Source organism: Pararge aegeria, chromosome 17 (genome assembly GCF_905163445.1).
Source record: "Pararge aegeria chromosome 17, ilParAegt1.1, whole genome shotgun sequence".
Lineage (NCBI taxonomy): Eukaryota > Metazoa > Arthropoda > Insecta > Lepidoptera > Nymphalidae > Pararge > Pararge aegeria.
The window spans coordinates 1,501,113-1,518,483 of NC_053196.1; the positions used below are offsets into that span (position 1 = coordinate 1,501,113).

At 36.0% G+C, this 17,371-nt stretch overlaps 2 protein-coding genes across 2 annotated transcripts in view; one reads left to right on the top strand and one right to left on the bottom strand.

Moving 5' to 3' along the window:
• The window catches only part of LOC120630817 (inositol polyphosphate multikinase), a 31,572-nt gene extending 20,208 nt beyond the window's left edge, over window positions 1-11,364 (bottom strand). Inside the window, 5 exon segments of the mRNA XM_039900109.1 lie at window positions 1,912-2,100; window positions 8,352-8,566; window positions 8,781-8,866; window positions 9,712-9,984; window positions 11,066-11,364. Coding sequence (XP_039756043.1) covers window positions 1,912-2,100; window positions 8,352-8,566; window positions 8,781-8,866; window positions 9,712-9,984; window positions 11,066-11,176 — 874 coding nt within the window. The 5' untranslated portion in view covers window positions 11,177-11,364.
• A 1,416-nt stretch (window positions 11,365-12,780) lies between these two features.
• Window positions 12,781-16,177, top strand: LOC120630816 (hydroxyacyl-coenzyme A dehydrogenase, mitochondrial-like). The gene is made up of 5 exons (XM_039900108.1): window positions 12,781-12,894; window positions 13,005-13,280; window positions 13,820-13,905; window positions 14,085-14,299; window positions 15,375-16,177. Exons 1-5 carry the CDS (start codon window positions 12,781-12,783, stop codon window positions 15,614-15,616), a joined length of 933 nt encoding a protein of 310 aa, XP_039756042.1. The 3' UTR covers window positions 15,617-16,177.
• The last annotated feature ends 1,194 nt before the right edge of the window (window positions 16,178-17,371 follow it).

The window sequence follows — 17,371 nt, forward strand, 5'->3', positions numbered from 1 at the left end:
AATAAGGATTTGCTCACGTGTACCCCTTCCCTTAACAAATCCGGCTTGTTCTAGTGCTATCTCTTTTGATAGAAAGGTCTTCAGTCGCTCATTTAGAATGTGTAGCAAAATTTTGCTAGCATGTGATATAAGTGCTATAAGGCGGTAATTGCTACACTTCTTAGTGGAACCCTTTTTATGTAAAGGAATAAAAACCGTATGAGTCCAATCTGATGGCCATGTTCCCGACTGCCATATCTTGGTGCAGATGATATGGAAGATATTGACACCTATGTCGCCTAAATCCCTTAGTGTTTCAATCGGGATTGCATCTCTACCGGTAGCTTTCCCATTTTTGAGATGCATAATGGCGGCTCTGACTTCAGATTTAAGTATATCCGGCTCTAGGTTCTCATATCCGGGCTCTGTATTGGGAAAGTTTTCCGACTGATAGTCCTGGAACAGGGACTGGCAATAACTCTTCCAAACTTCAGTTATGTGATCTAGCTCAGTAACCACTATACCATCACTATTTTCAATGGCCCAGGTCTTTGAAGTTAGTGATTTGGTGATGGATCGAATTTTATGGTAAAGATCCTTGGACTCATGCCTGTTAGCGTTTACCGTTGAAGCAAGTGATATTTTATTACTCGAAACGCCCATAACTTAGCGATGGAGCGAGCTTTGCTCTGAGTATCTCTACGTGATCAAATTAGAAATGAGGTGATCCGTAGAAGAACCAGAATTACGGACATAACTCAACAAGTCGCGAAGCTGAAGTGGCAATGTGCGGGGCATATAGCTCGGAGTACCTGCCGATGGACGTTGGGGTCCCAAATTGCTGCGATGGCAACCTCACACCGGTAAACGCACCTTTAGTAGACCCCCGAATAGGTGAAGAGATGATATCAAACGTGACAAAGTGTCGCAGGGACCCACGCGGCGCAAGACCGTGGTCTTTGGAACTCCCTACAAAACACCTATGTGTAGCAGTGGACGTCAATCGATTGATATGATGATGAGTAGCTTGCTTATTTCTGCCGCTATACAGCTATGCTATGTTTTGCAGTATAAGCCAAGTGCGTAGCCAATTATACAAAAAAAAAAGCTACTCAAAGTCGTGGTGGCGGTTTCAATATAATCAACACTTCTTTTCCTAGCCTTAACGCTTTCTCTTCTATGAAATTTTGATTAGATTAAGTAAATAAATAAAAGACGTCATCGTACTGTGAAATCACTTTATTTTCAAAATATACAATGTTTGATACAAAAGTGCTCATAATGTAACTCTAATTTAAATAATTGAATTCTCAAGTTTGAATTTTTGTCAATTGAAATTCAATGATATATTATGAAAATTACCTTAATTTGCTATACTCCGCGAAAAGCAGGAGAATCTGTATGGTGTAATTTAGAGAGTTATTCAGAGTTACTAATGAGGTGGGAGGGGCTTAGGTGGGGCTAAGAAAGTTATAAAAGGCAGACACATTTGGCGGAATTTTCACTTAACATTTGTTCATTGTAAAGTCAACATCTCCTGAGGATGCTCCGGTTTCGGAGCGAAACGTGCGTAGATGGTACATTGCCGAAGATCGGTTAGGTGTGGAGTAAAATAAAAGTCATTTATTTCGACCGACTTGGATCATAAATGGTTAGTAAAATACAAAGTTATATTATATTATATAAACCCTTCTGGCATGCCCGATTGGAAAGCACATGTACCATGCAGCATAAGGATTGAATAGGTTATAAATTACACCATACAGATTCTCCTGCTTTTCGCGGAGTATAGCAAATTAAGCTTAATTTTCATAATATTTTCAAGTTTGCTTTATTCTCTTGATAGTTCTCAACAGCATTGTAAATTGTAACTCCCCTGTACAAAATGCTAATCATACTTATAAATACCCTGTCCAGTTTTCCTTCCGAGTTTTCCCTCGTCGACGAGCCTGTCCAGCAGAGGTATCCGTCTAAACACGGGGTTTCCAGTTTTGTTAAGCATAACAGCCAAGATCGCCTTCTTTGTATCTAAGCCAGTGAAATCAGCTAGTTCCAGAGGACCCATGGGATAACCTGCGCCTAGCTTCATAGCTATATCTATGTCGCGAGCTGATGCGTCTCCTGGAAGAAATGATAAATACAAAGAATTAAGAACGTACAGAAGCCGTGGTTACTACTAATATTGAAGCACCAAATACCACTCCACTTTAGTAGTGTTTCTCGAACAGGTGGCTAGTCACTTCTTACCATTTAGCAGTTGACAGTAATTATTTTACCTCTAAACGTTTACCATAAAATGGGAAAATGGGAATTAGTTTGTGAGCTAGCAACATTCCGCGGGTGTGCGTGCGCGGGGCGTTTTCACTGTTTTTGGACACAAAGCACTGCATGTATTTATGGCATATTTTTTTGCAACAAAGCAACACAGGGCATGCAAGTAGCACGTCCTGCAACATGCTGTCCTGTGCTAATCAATTTAACGCGTAGGTGCTGAAATTACACCGACAACCGCACCCTTCAGACCGAAACACAGCATTGCAACAATGCTGCTTAGCGGCAGAAATAAGCTTGGCGATAATACTTCACCGAATGAGCTCCGTCACATAACGCTCTACCACTAAACGTAAGATTGGAAGCGTGTTTAAAACCTTAGGCTGAAAAGCTGATTAAAGTTTAACTAGGGTCATTTAGGTGTTCTTATTCCACACCCTCCAAACCTAGTACGTAACAAATATATAGGTACATAAAGTCAAAAGTCAAAGTCAAAAATATCTTTATTCAAGTAGGCCCACAGGTGGCACTTTTGATGCGTACATAAGAACCACACGGTAGTGAGATGATGGCGATAACCACATTCGTAAACTTAAAACTAAAGCTACGAGGGTTCCAAACGCGTCCTGGTCTAAGAAGAAGCCCACAACAAACTTAGCCGGGTGTTTTGTTTTTTTTTTTGTTATCACCATCTCACAATGTCATTTTAAATTATTAGAAGAGCAACCTGGTTAGAGCAATAATTTACACCCAAGCTTTTTTATCGTTTACGTAGTCCTTTATACTATAATAGGACTGTTCTATAAGCTTACGTTTAATACAAACTTTGAACTTTTTAAGAGACATCTCCAAGATGACAATTGGTAGTTTATTGTAGAATTGTAAAAATAAATGAATTACATACCTAATAGACGATATGCTTATGAACCATCATTACGTAATTCCGAACCGTTTCTAGAAAATTCCTTAGCTTACGATTTCCGAGTAAAGCAAGGTTCTAGGGCTCCGAAGCGGTATAAAAGCGTGTGCACCCCAATCAACATGTTACACGAATGTTAGTGATGGTGATAACTGCATTCGTTAACTTAAAACTAAAGCTAGGAGGGTTCCAAACGCGCCCTGTTCTAAGAAGAGCCCACAACAAACTTAGCCAGGTTTTTTTTTGTTATCACCATCTCACCATCACACAGTCTAGTTTATGTTGAGCTATGAAGTTAGAGCAATTCATACCCAAGCTTTTTTATCATACATGTAATCCTTAATAATATAATAGGAAATAGGTCATTTAGGTCTTCTTATTCCAAGCCCTAGGTTTTGAGGGCTAAGTAACAAATATATAGGTACATAAATTAATAATAATAATATATAATAATAAAAAGTTTTTATTTGCTTAGAAGTACAATGTTTTTTCTAAAATTACCCTGGACCCCCAAACTAGGATATCCCGTGTCTTGGGGGTCAGTGTCTTCCCATATGTGCTGTGCCCGTATTTATTACGTATATAAGTGTGTGTGTTTATGTTTGTGTGCGAGCATGCGTGTGTGTGTGTGTGTGTAGTTTGTGTGTGTGTGCGTGCATGTGTGTGGGTGATTATTTATTATTTATTCAAATTAATATTCAATAAAATATTATACATATTTAGTAAATTTACCTTAACGAACGAATTATATTTTCGGTATCTTGATAATTTAGATGACTCAATTAATTCCATACCTAATAAACGATATGGTTATATGGTTCATTACGTCAGATATACCGCGAATAATCTGTATTAATTGCCTTATACATAAAAATGATAAGTGATAAGTATTCCAATATTCGTTTTTAAATTGCTTTATGGCAATGTACAGAAATCGGCACTATTTCTATAATAATGATTTCATTGATCTTAATTAGTCAGGCAAATATGCACTAATATAATTTCGCATTCAGTTGTTTTCCCGCTCTTGTTTTTATACCACTACAAGTGGCGTGTCAAAGTCAAGTATTTATTTATTCGAATAGGCACATAGATGGCACTTTTGATGCGTACATTACACGTAATATATGACATAGAAGTGAGTTGATGGCGATAACTAAATTCGTCAACTTATAACCAAAGCTACGAGGGCTCCAAACGCGCTTGCATATAATAGCCCAGGGTAGGCCTAAAATGTAAAAGTCTTGCTACTACAAGAGTTATATCAAATTAGGGTAGGCAATGCTTTCACGAATGTATGAAGTGCACTCTACTGACTATAAGTTAACATTTTTTCCCCGGGAAACGATATAATTTTATCTTCTACCACAGCTTTATCAACTCTCCGAGCATTGGCGCGCAATTGGAAATAAGATCTAAACAATAAATATACTACGACAATACACACATTGCCATCTAGCCCCAAAGTAAGCGTAGCTTGAGTTATGGGTACTAAGATGACTGATCAATATTTTAATGAATAATATCCATAAATACTTATAATATAACATATAAACACCCAGACACTGAAAAACATTATGTTCATCACAAAAACATTTTTCCAGTTGTGGGAATCGAACCCACGGCCTTAGACCTAGAAAACAGAATTATGTAAAAACAGAAACCGTGAACACGACTAATATTGAAGTATCAAAAACCACTCCATTTTAGTAGTGTTTCGCGAACTAGTCACTTCCTACCATTTAGCAATCGAGTAATTCTTTTTTTTTTCTAATATTCTAAAAGTTTCCCGTAAATTGGTAGAACTATCGGTGTAGGTAACTATCCACGATTATCTATAAATCCAACACCAAATCGCTCGTGTCTGAATGATTTCTTAAAGTCATCATTTATACTTCCTTATTAATAAATTTACGATATAAATTTACAAAAAAAACCTTTGCGAACGGCGCGTTAGATCAGTTTCATCGTAACATACGTCTTTTAACTTTTTGCATTGGGGGTTCAAAGAAGGGAATCTGGGATTGATGTCAGAAATAAAATTACATAATATTTATCAAAAAATACTTTTATTTGTAAATATACACGATAACTTAAAGATATACCATAAACAGCGATTTAGCATTCCAAATTAAATTGGTACTGAGAATTTATAAATAACAAAAATCTAGCACCACTTTTTTTATAAATATAAATATAATACGACAAAACACACCTTGCCATCAATCACTAAAATAAGCGTAGCTTGTGTTATGGGGTACTAAGATAGCTGATGAATTTCTTAATGAATATAATAAACATAAATACTTATAATATACAGATAAACACCCAGACACTGAAAAACATTTATGTTCACCACACAAACATTTTCCAATTGTGGGAATCGAACCCACGGCCTTGGGCTCAGAAAGCAGGGTCGCTGCCCACTGCGCTAGTCGACCGTCGAAAAGCGTTTAATTACGAGTTACTTCTTGTACTTATAGAAACCCTCTCCGGTCTTGACCCCAAGCTTGCCCTCTGCCACCATTTTGTCTAAGAGCGGTATCGATTTGAAAACCGGATTTCCGGTTTTCTCGTACAAAACATTCAGCACAAACTTGTTGGTGTCCAAGCCAGTGTAATCTGATAATTCCAGAGGCCCCATAGGGTAGCCCGCACCTAACTTCATCCCTATGTCTATATCTTCTTTTGAAGCGTCGCCTGAAAAGTCACAGTTCATATTATTAAATGCCACAGATTTAAGCATCATGAGACAAAATATTAGTCTATAGAAACAAAAAGTGGATATAAACAGTCGACTTACAAGAAATGGTCATAAATTAGTGACATCTGCAAACGTCTGCGAAAGGTACAGAAGTCATTTGTGGGATTAACTATACGCTTTTATAATATGATTCCTACGGTAATTTTGGACCTACCAATGCATAAGTTTAAAGATTATGTTAAAAAAACATTATTTATTATTTATATTTAATTGATGAATTTCTTAATGACAAGGTTGCTTGGAAGCATCCGGCTTCGATTTCATCTCTCACGAGATAGAAAAATGAATGTTAAAATGAAAAATGTAAATTGTTGATGTTAGAAAAGAGCAACTGCTGAGTTCCTTGCCGGCTTCTTCTCGGTGGAATCTGGCATCCAAACCGTTAGTAGAGTCACTACAAACAGGCATACTTGACGTTTCAAAAGTGCTTATATTATGCCTACTTGAAATAAATAAATTTTGAATTATTTTCATCAAAAACCACTCCACTTTAGTATGGTTTCTCGAACAAACGCAAATTCACGACGTGCGCTGGGCGTTTTTACTGGTTTTGGACACAATGCACTGCATACAAACGGATAGATTAACCCAGCCGTCCTTGATTAACGATTAAAAAAATCAATGTATATGATTCGGATGGACGACGGACGTTCGTAATTATGCAAAAAAAACTTAATTAAATACTTATATATATATACATATATATATATATACTACGACAATACACACATCACCATCTAGCCCCAAAGTAAGCGTAGCTTGTGTTATGGGTACTGAGATAGCTGATGAATATTTTTTTATGAATATAATACACATAAATACTTATAATATACAGATAAACACCCAGACACTGAAAAACATTCATGTTCATCACACAAACATTTTCCAGTTGTGGGAATCGAACCCACGACATTGGACTCAGAAAGCAGGGTCGCTGCCCACTGCGCCACTCGGCCGTCAATTGAAAATAAAAAGCCTTTATTCTACTACCAATTATTACATTTTACATTTTTCTTTTATAACATTTCTATAGGGATTGGGGATCGGGATTAGACCTAAAGAATTAGACATCAAAAGACATAACAAAATTAACTTTATATAATTTGTATTAAATTAATTCAAATTTGTAATAATGATTAGTACTCCCTACTGAATACACTCTTAGATTCCTTACAACTAAACGTGACATAACGTCGGAATATCAGCATAATATTTTTCGTGACACTTCAACTGTGAAAAAAAAACACTGCATAATTATTCCGACGTTATGTTATGGTAAGTGGAAAACCATCGCCGATAAACAGAGCAAGGAAATCGCGAGGCACACAAGATGTACGAGTACGTCCTACAAATTTCCCGCTCTGTGTCCGTCACGAATGTGTTAAGCCTCACGTGCCTTCAGACCGGAATACAAATGCTGCTTAGCGGCAAACATAAAAATGGCGGTAGTACTTCCCCGGACGAGCTCTTAGGGTATGGCAGAAAGTTCAATAAAGCAAGTTCTGTTCCTCCATAATGAAGATTAGCGTAATGTTATTGAGATTTAAACACCAATGTATTTTTTATTTATAATAAGAAGGCTTAATTTTTTTTTTTTGTTAATAGGTAGAACTACTCAAACCATCTTGCCTTTGAAACATCACTAAATATTCAAACCTTTACATATAATCAATATAACCATGCTGTCGCAACGAACCTTAATGGTACGAACTTAAAGTTTATAACGCGCGTCAACGTAACATGTAATTAGGTAATTGTATCGAAGTACCTTCGAAACGACAAAGTAATTCCGAGAATAGGCATATTTCGAAACGTTTCTAGATAGTTCCTTAGCTTACGATTTCCGAGTAAAGAAGGTTCTAGGGCTCCGAAGCGGTATAAAAGCGGGTGCACGACACGACTGAGTCAGTCTACTCTGAGAGCGAAGTGATGCCTTAGTGCAATTAGTTATAAGATTGAAATTGAGAAATCCTTTGTGAGGATACATGCTTTTTTAACACCTACATGATATGATATATTAAAACACATTTAACCAATAAATGTTACTACACGATTAATGAATTCGTTAACGACAAGGCTGCTTGGAAGCAGGCCACTCAAAAAAACAGAAAAATTCTAAAGATTGTTAACTATAAAATGGCGTTGGAAAAGAGCAATCTGCTGAGTTTCTTGCCGGCTCATCTCAGTGAAATCTACCTTCCGAACCGGTGGTAGAGTCATAAACCAGTGGCAGAATCTGGTGGTAGTTATAAACTAGGCCTACTTGAAATAAATGAATTTTGAATTTGAATTTGAATTTTGATTGGAAGTGTCTTCTGGAACTTTGTATTTAAGATAAGATTAAAGTCTTACAGGAGTCATCAGGTGTTCTTATTCCAAAACTTGGAACCCTAGCACGTAACAAAATTAATGTCTCACCTCTCTCATACATCCTCAACGCTTCAGCGCTGTACGGCCCGAGGAGTCTATTGACCACAAATCCTGGTGTGTCCTTGCATGTGATACACGTCTTGCCCACTGACTTGCCCCACTCCATCATGGCCTGATATGTCTCTTCGGACATTTGTTCACTCTTTATGACCTCCAGCAAACGCATCACTGGGACGGGGTTAAAGAAGTGCAGACCCCCAAACCTTAAACAGTGAGCCGATTTGTAAGGAATTATGAAGAAGGTGTGTTATATATTTATATAACACACCTTCATAATTCCTATATATATATAGGAATTATGAAGGTATATATATATATATATATATATCTGTTTATATCCCGAGCTGCAAACTTAACTTAAGATATACAGCTACTGGTTTTTTAATTAGCAAATTCATTCGGTTTTTTTATTCTTACTTGTTCTTTCGTTTGATTCCAGCACCAATTTCATTTATAGAGATGGATGACGTGTTACTAGCAAGGATTGTATGTTCCGGACAAAGCTGAAAACATTTCAATCGTAACTTTTAAAAGTTTCAAGTAAGTTCTTAAAATGTGGATAGCTTCTAATATCCACTAGAAGTTTTATAATGGATAAAAGTATTTGCTTCACAATGGTTTGAATATTTTAGTAAAAAGCCTGACTTTGTAATGTTTGTCTTTAAAAATATTATCCAAAGTAGCTGTCTCAAATTTTCTAAGACCATATAAAGTTTTATATCTAACCTTTATTTGCTTTTATTACTTTGATATCTTTTTTTATATACACACTATTTTGAAAAAATAAAGAAAATATTCCCACTATTATCAACACACTGGACTGGCTGTCCTAAAACAATCAACTTTAGCACATGTGACACAGAACTTAGTAGTCAAAGAACTTTTTGTGACAAAGCTTGTCCGGGGAAATACTACCATCACGTTTATTTCTGCAGCCAAGCAGCATTGCGGTCTTGCAATCTGACGGGCGTTGTTATAGGTTTAATTACAGGCACATAAGGGTTAAACAACCCTGGCTGGACACACGTTGGCACAGGTGGTGTTGCTCTGTTTATAGACAATAGTTTTCCATATACTATCAGGAGGGCCATCTGCTTGCTACAAGTGTCTCAGGAACGAATAAAACAGTGGTTTTTATTTGTTCAAACACTTTTATTACAGACAAACAGCATCAACAAGGACAAAAAGAACTTGTTCCTGCCTACTAAGTACAGTGACAAGTGCAAGAGAAGAAGAAAAAGAAGACACAAACAAAACAAAGTGACAACAGCCTGTCCAGAGATAATAATAGAGGATAGTGATTCTGCCTGTTCATGCCAAAATAAAGTATTATAAAAAAACGTCAAACCTGATCAAGCCTATTAAATAGCTGCTGTTTTACATCAAGCTTCTCAACAATAGCTTCAACAATCAAGTCAGCATTAGTACCATCTTCCAAATTAGTTGATACCTTGATTCTCTCGCTTGCCTCTTTGACATACTCTTCAATTTTGGCCGGCGCATCTTTATGTATTTTGCGTGCAACCCTATGCAGGTTGTTTTGAATGGATTTTTGAGCTGTATCAAGTAACTCAGGTTTGAGGTCTATTAAGTTCACATTTTGACCAGCTTGAGCTGCAACCTAAAAAATTTATATTCAAGGTACTACTGTGTTGATTTTAATAATAGTTGAGTATTCCATTGCTGTAGTACCCAAATAAGTAAATAACAGAACATAAGAACAAAATATTTTAATATGTATTCGTAAAATGAAATTCTGGTTTCTTTAAGTGCTACGTTCTTTTAAATACTTATGTACCTATTTCAATGAATTATGATAGTTTCTGTTATATATATACATTGTTAGTTCTGAGGTGAAGTTATATATAATTAAATATGTAATTAAATGCATAAATAGATAAAAAACAAGTCCAGTTCTCTGCAAGAAGTTTATAAATAAAATTAAACACAATCAAATGATCTTGTCTAACAAGTTAGGAGGTACGTTCAATATTCATTAAGAGAACAAAAACTGGAATGTCCTCATCTCAAATAGTTATTTTTTCTTACATGTTTTTTAAACTGCCGTTTTTCCAAGCATGTCATATAAAATAAGAGAAAATAATAAAATTAATATCTTAATCTTTATTAAAGTATTCGAAATATAGTAGTAAAATATTGTAGTTCAATCATAAAATAAATTGTTTTGATTTTTACCATGATGGGTTTTCCAGCATTACGCCAATACAACAATTTGCAATTTTTACACTGTTGTTAATAGATAACCAACCAGGTTGTGACCTACCTAAGTGGGAGGATCAAAAACTTATACTACAACATTAAATCTTCCTTTTTTTAATAAAAAAAGTACATGTTTCATTAGTTTGAAGCACTGTCTACTGCGGTAGTTTAAACTGTATTACAGCAGACAGTGTCTTTCCTATATGGCCCTTCATGGTCCTAAGTTCCTAACTACTAAAAGAAAAAAGAAATTTAAAAAGGAAGAGTTTCAGAGACACTGTTTAAGAAGACTTTATGCTGTGGTTAAAACTACCAGTGTTTTAACCACAGCATAAACTTCTTATTATAATTAGAAGCCCAAATATGCATTATTTATTACATTTTGAATGTATAAACATTTGAACCTTGAGTTTGCTTTTCTGAGGTAAACTTTATAGCTCGAAAATGAAAAAAATATATATTATACAAAAGCACAAACTTACCTGCGCTATTCCCGATCCCATAAGCCCACCGCCAACAACTGTGACTGTTTTGATGGCATTTAAAGAAGTGGAATTCGAGAAATTTCTCGTTAAACCAATTAACTTGTTCATGTTGCTATTATAACGCACCAAAGTAAGATGGACTAACTTGCGAAAACCCGACAACGTATTCACTTTGATATCAGTGATATCTTTCCTAATAATTTATAACTTGCGCGAAGTTCAAGTCATATAAAAATTCCTGCTCGAAATACAAAAACAACATTCATGGAAAAGATAAACAGTATCTTACGATCTACTTTAAGCACTTACCTGCCATTCAGCGATACAGTGATACAGCAACGTAAAAAACACATTTTTATCAGCAGTGCTAAGATAAATAATCACAAACACACAGAATATTCTACAGAAAACTTTTATCAGATTATCACTTTTTAATCATTTCAACTTGTTTTTAAATTATGAGATTGTCTTCTGTCAGTAAGTTATACGATTCTTTCAACGCAATATTATTAGATGCTATTGCTGTTTACGTTAATAAAAACAAAAAAAAAAAAATTGCAAAGCATAGTATTGCTATAAACAAATTATTTAGTTGCTCATTTATTAATCAACCTAAAATTAAAAACAAATATTTTACAGCGTTGGAAGGATCTTATCGGAATTCGAGGTCATTGCCCCCTGTTCCTTTAATTTTACAACTGTGAAGGTAGTCGAAGACCTATGACAGCTTAATGTGTCATCACCGTAGTCTATGGTCGTTAGTTAAATAAGTAGTCGTATACACTATAATATATATAATATATATATATACACTATAATATGTATAATTATAAGAGACTAAATGTAAATAATTGCATTTAATTTAAGATCGTTATTGAGCTAAATAAAACAATGTATATAAATAATAATTATAGGGTGGGGCTCGAGAGGTTAAATTTGACTTTAAAAAAAATGCAAAACTAAAGTTAGGCATAGGAATAAAATAATTCGTTTACGTGTACTTATATACTCACGCAGGAAGCGTTCTTCTTATTTTGGGTTCTTCATATACCCTTCATATAATTCTAATATGTGTTACTATTTCTTTAAATAAATAAAGTGTGTTTTAAAACTTTACACGCACAGATTAATACGCGCCACCATCTATAACCTAGATAAAACTACTTGATATCCTGAACAATCCCCGCACCACACCTGTGGGCCTCTTATCCACTAGTGTATTAATATCGGTCTTTAAAATGTTAGTAATGAATTTTTTATGACACTACTCCTACAACCAGATACATCACTACGTACGTTAGAATATGTCCGAAGCTGAAATACGTGGTTGATGGTTGTTTTTATTAAATAAAACTAAAGTAATATTATTGCAACTTTTTTATGGTACATTTCGAGTCGTGATGTCCTAAGCAATTTCATGATTTACTGAACCGAAACTGCCACCACCCGCCACTTGCGCGGCGTTTTAGTTCAAATTATTGCTCAACACTGTCTCTAGATGTGTACATTTCGTTACTTTGTCTATGAATTTGTTTCATTGACATTGTAATGTCATGTCATACATACTGATTACAAAAATATAGGTAAATTGAAGTTTGAACTTTGGAATTCCTTTTTCAATTTTTTACAATTACCGGTACATGTTAAACCGGTAACCTTTACTGGAGTGTATAATATTTTAAACAAAGTTAACTTTTGTAATTTAAAATACAATGAACCAATTTAGACTTTTAGCGAGAAACTTTTCCAGTTCTTCAGCATTACAAAGCACTGTAAAAAATGTTACCGTTATCGGAGGAGGTTTAATGGGATCAGGAATTGCCCAGGTAAAGAAAAAAAAAAATGTAAATCTTAAGTATCTTTATATATCTTTTGACTATCATACCCCTTCATGCTGTTGGCAAAACATTTTTGAGTGAAAGTTTATAAAATGCAGGTAGCAGCTCAAGCTGGTCAAAACGTGACTCTAGTTGACGTCAGCTCAGATGTCTTAGCTAAAGCCCAGAAGTCCATCGGCAACAATCTGAACAGAGTCGCCAAGAAGGTGTACAAAGACAAGCCACAAGAGGGAGAGAAGTTTGTCTCCGAGGCCTTGGCGAGGATCAAGACTGCCACTGACCCTGTCAGCGCAGCGGCTGCTGCAGACCTGGTGGTGGAGGCAATTGTGGAGAATATTGGTGTCAAACATCAGCTCTTTAAGAAGCTTGATGAGGTATAACTATTTCATACAGTCCTGTTTTATGAAATCTATTTAAAACAATACGAAAAAATAATAGGCTTTTCTTAAATATAGTTCAACAGGTACATACTACTATAGTCATTTGACAAATCTACTTTATTTAAGAAATGTTGATAAACCATGAAAATCTTAGTTAAAAATCTTTAAAAAATAGGCTATTTTCAAATTGTAATTACTTTCATTCATTGATTTCAAAGATCCATCATAGTTTAATTAAATCCAATATTAACCAATTAGTCGCCCACTATAAAGCAAAGGTCTCGTCACAGAATGAGAATGTGCAAGCAAGTCACCCATGCTTGCTACTTGCAGATTGGTAGATGGCAAGTTTTTCTCACGTTATGATATACAAATAATAGCAAATAATATTGAATTAATTGCCTTAATAAAAAATGTACTTGACGCTGTAAAGTAATGCGTGCCAGAAATCAGAAAGCAATGTCTACACGTTTTTTGTATTTGGCGTTGTGAAGATAAAGGACAAGTAAGTCAAATCCACGTTTTTGTTTCAGGCGGCCCCAGCCCATACCATTTTAGCGTCTAACACCTCATCCCTTTCCATCAATGATATTGCATCTGTCGTGAAGAGAAAGGACAAGTAAGTCAAATCACTAAGTGCCATATAACGTGTTGCAATTATGCCTAAACACAGGTGAGTTGGAGACCCCCACCAGGTGGAAGGATCATGGATGACATCAAGCAACTCGCAGAGAGCAGATATTTCTTGACACTGACTAATATAGAATATTATAATCATTTTTTAATTTTTATTACAAGGTTTGGTGGTCTCCATTTCTTCAATCCCGTACCAGTAATGCGTCTTCTAGAGGTGGTCCGAGGAGCCGAGACCTCTGATGCTACTTATAAAACAATGATGGAGTGGGGCAAGAATGTGGGCAAGACCTGCATCACCTGCAAGGACACCCCCGGCTTTGTGGTCAACAGGCTGCTTGTGCCGTACATTGCTGAAGCTGTTAGACTGTTTGAGAGAGGTTAGTGTTGGAAGAACTTCACAATCTTGTTCCTTCATCCCCATTCTAACACAGATCAACGAGATCCTGTGAGCGGTGGCATTCCAACAACATGCACGGAAACATTTTTTATCCACGTTTCTGATATGTACCACTAGGATGTTGAACACCCTCTCCGCAACTGTGTTTCCTGCATATAACTACATATAAGTTGAGGCAAGCCTGCTCTGACCTAGACCTCATCATATATTACTAACAAGCATAATAATCATCAAGTGCTATAAAATAAAAAATATATAATAAAAAGAAAAAAATTTAGATCTCATTATAGCAGGAAAGCGAGGCAAAAGTGTGGATTAATATTCAGGTCAAGGGTTTGGACAGAATGTGGCGCATATTATTGTACATATAGAATTATTCAATACTTTTGTAAAATACTTAATTTGTTAGTAAAATTAAAATACTACAGGGGAAAACACCCCATTTTTAACTTTTCAAAAACTAAATTCATCCATTATTAAAAATGTTCTTCCAGTTAATAACTGAAATCAACTAGCTGCTATCAAAGGTTACCTTTTTAAAGCCACTGGGGACGGTTACTGGATTATTTTCCATTATAGTGTCCCATGAATGCCAGCTATCTCTGCACAAAGTCCTATTAAGATTGGTGCATTGGTTAGGTCAAACAAACAAATAATTAAATAAACTGATATACTTCTGCAGTTATTATAATATTACTATGGATATGGAAGTATGGATTACATACTTTTATTTCATCATAAAAAAATAATCTTGTCTATGGAAATTATCAATGATAAAAACAACCCATAACTAGGCGAGGTTGTTTTGTACTAAATATTTAGCAAGAGTCAACCGCCAGTGGTGTGTTCTAAGCACAGAATTAAGGACAAAAACTGTGCACAACTAATATTGAAGCATCAAAAACCACTCCATTTTAGTAGTTTCTCGACCGTTACCTTAAAATGGGGACTATGGGCAGTTTATCAGCTAGCAACATTCCGCGTGTATGAAGTGACGTGTACGGGGATTTTTTTACTGTTTTTGGACACAATACACTTTTTAAATTTTATTTTAGGCGATGCGTCTGCCCGTGACATCGACATTGCAATGAAACTGGGAGCTGGATACCCAATGGGTCCCATGGAACTGGCTGACTATGTTGGCCTGGACACCACAAAGTTCATCCTTGATGGATGGCACAAGAAATACCCCCAGGAAACTCTATTCAACCCTATTCCAATGGTTGACAAGTTGGTATCCGAAGGAAAACTAGGGGTCAAGTCCGGTGAAGGATTTTACAAATACGAGAAGAAATAAGTTTACTTGTGAATAAAGTTCTCCAGTCATATAGTTGGGCAACGAATTTTTCAATTTCGAATCGATTTTCGAATCCCACACCTTTTCAAATAAAAGGCCGCCAAGTAGCATTGCTGTCCGGTCTGCAGGTCAAAGGCAAATGTAGGTTTATCAGTTATCACCTACGGCGAGACGATTCGGCGGTTTATGGCGAAGTGTTGGTCTAAGCGATGGTCCCCTTTTACTCTTAGGCTCTTCTTGGCCCGGCAATCGCTATTACATTAATTAGAAAAAAGTAATTCTAAAAGAAAGTAACGGGGTAATAATAAATACCATTGCCATTTAAAACGAATTTAACTCATATAGCAAGATCGTGGGATACTTTTAGCGAAGCCCACTACTTTGCTTTGAGTAAACAGATTCGTTGCCCAACTTTATGTTTAACTTTATTACTGTTAATCATTTATATTTTTGTGTAATGTGGATTTTATACCTGGTTGCTGTTAGGATTTTATTGTATTAAGTAAAAATGTATTGCAAACAATATTTTCTTATATACACATTAAAGTATTTACATTATTAGCTGGTGTTTTCCTTATTACCCTTTTTTGCGCTTAATTATAACTAGTCTTGCGAATATTTATTATCTGACGTTATTAATAATCCAAAAATAAGAATATGAAATTCATTAAAATCTCTGCATAAAATATATTTTTATTACCTTACGATGTTAGGTTATTCTGTTATTATAACATTCATTTATATTTTTACTACTTGCCTAACCATGTGTTATATAAATCCGAAGGTTGTGTAAAAAAATTATAATATACGAGGTGGTTTGGCACAATAGTGACAATAAGCGGGAGTTAGGTACCAGGTTTAATACCGGCAGGTGCAATAAGGTAATCTTCATTTCTGTTTTTTCTCTGATCTTGTGGAAAGCTATGGCTATTTACCATGTCTTGACTCCGATCGTTATCTTCATAGAACTTAAAAGAGCGATGCGCCAGTTAAATCATTATTATAACAACTTATTATCGGCCCACTACAGTCTTCGGGCATAGGTCTCCTCTCAGAGTGACAAGGGTTCAGGCGGCATGGCCAAGTGCGAAATGCCAGACTTCACACGCCTTTAAGAACATTTTGGAAAAATCTATGCCTACGCACGGAGGCCGTGAACCTACCGCCAACTATCACCGCTTCCGATTCGTAACAGTGACTGTTTAGTAACTATCTAAAGAATGAGAAGAAGAAGATGGACGTTCTCGAGATGTGTTGCTAGAAAATAATGTTAAGATTATTCTGGAATGCATTCCAGACCAACAAGTCCATGGTTGAAAATCTCTGCAACGTTGCGTGTTGCCGAGTCGCTCCAAATTGCCAGGCTCGTATTCTCACTTTCTTTGGTCACGTATCAAGAATAGACAATTGAGCGTCTAGTTGTTCAAGGAAGAGTCGAGGGCAGTAGATCACGCGGACGATCGCCCTTGAGATGGCCCGACCAAATAAGGCTCCAGTGGCTGTCCGTCTACATGAGTGAACAAGAAAGGCAGCTGCCAGAGAAGAGTAGAGACGGATAGACAAGCGTGTCACAACACTTAAACCACGACCATTCTCACAAGAGCGAACCGACTGAGAAGAACTGAATGTTTCCGCAAGTAAATTTTATCCCTTGTCAGTAGATATTATCGAGGGATAACATTTATCTCTTGACTACGCTAGCCGCGCTGAATGGGATGATTTTAGACATTTCAATTTAGTAGGTGAAGATCACAG

What these genes read in the sequence shown, in the direction of transcription:
- LOC120630816 (XM_039900108.1), top strand. Translation starts at nt 12,781, where the DNA reads ATGAACCAATTTAGACTTTTAGCGAGAAACTTTTCCAGTTCTTCAGCA. An exon ending in GTCGTGAAGAGAAAGGACAA is followed by an intron (nt 13,906 to 14,084) that starts GTAAGTCAAATC and finishes TTTTATTACAAG; the next exon opens with GTTTGGTGGTCTCCATTTCT. An exon ending in TGTTAGACTGTTTGAGAGAG is followed by an intron (nt 14,300 to 15,374) that starts GTTAGTGTTGGA and finishes ATTTTATTTTAG; the next exon opens with GCGATGCGTCTGCCCGTGAC.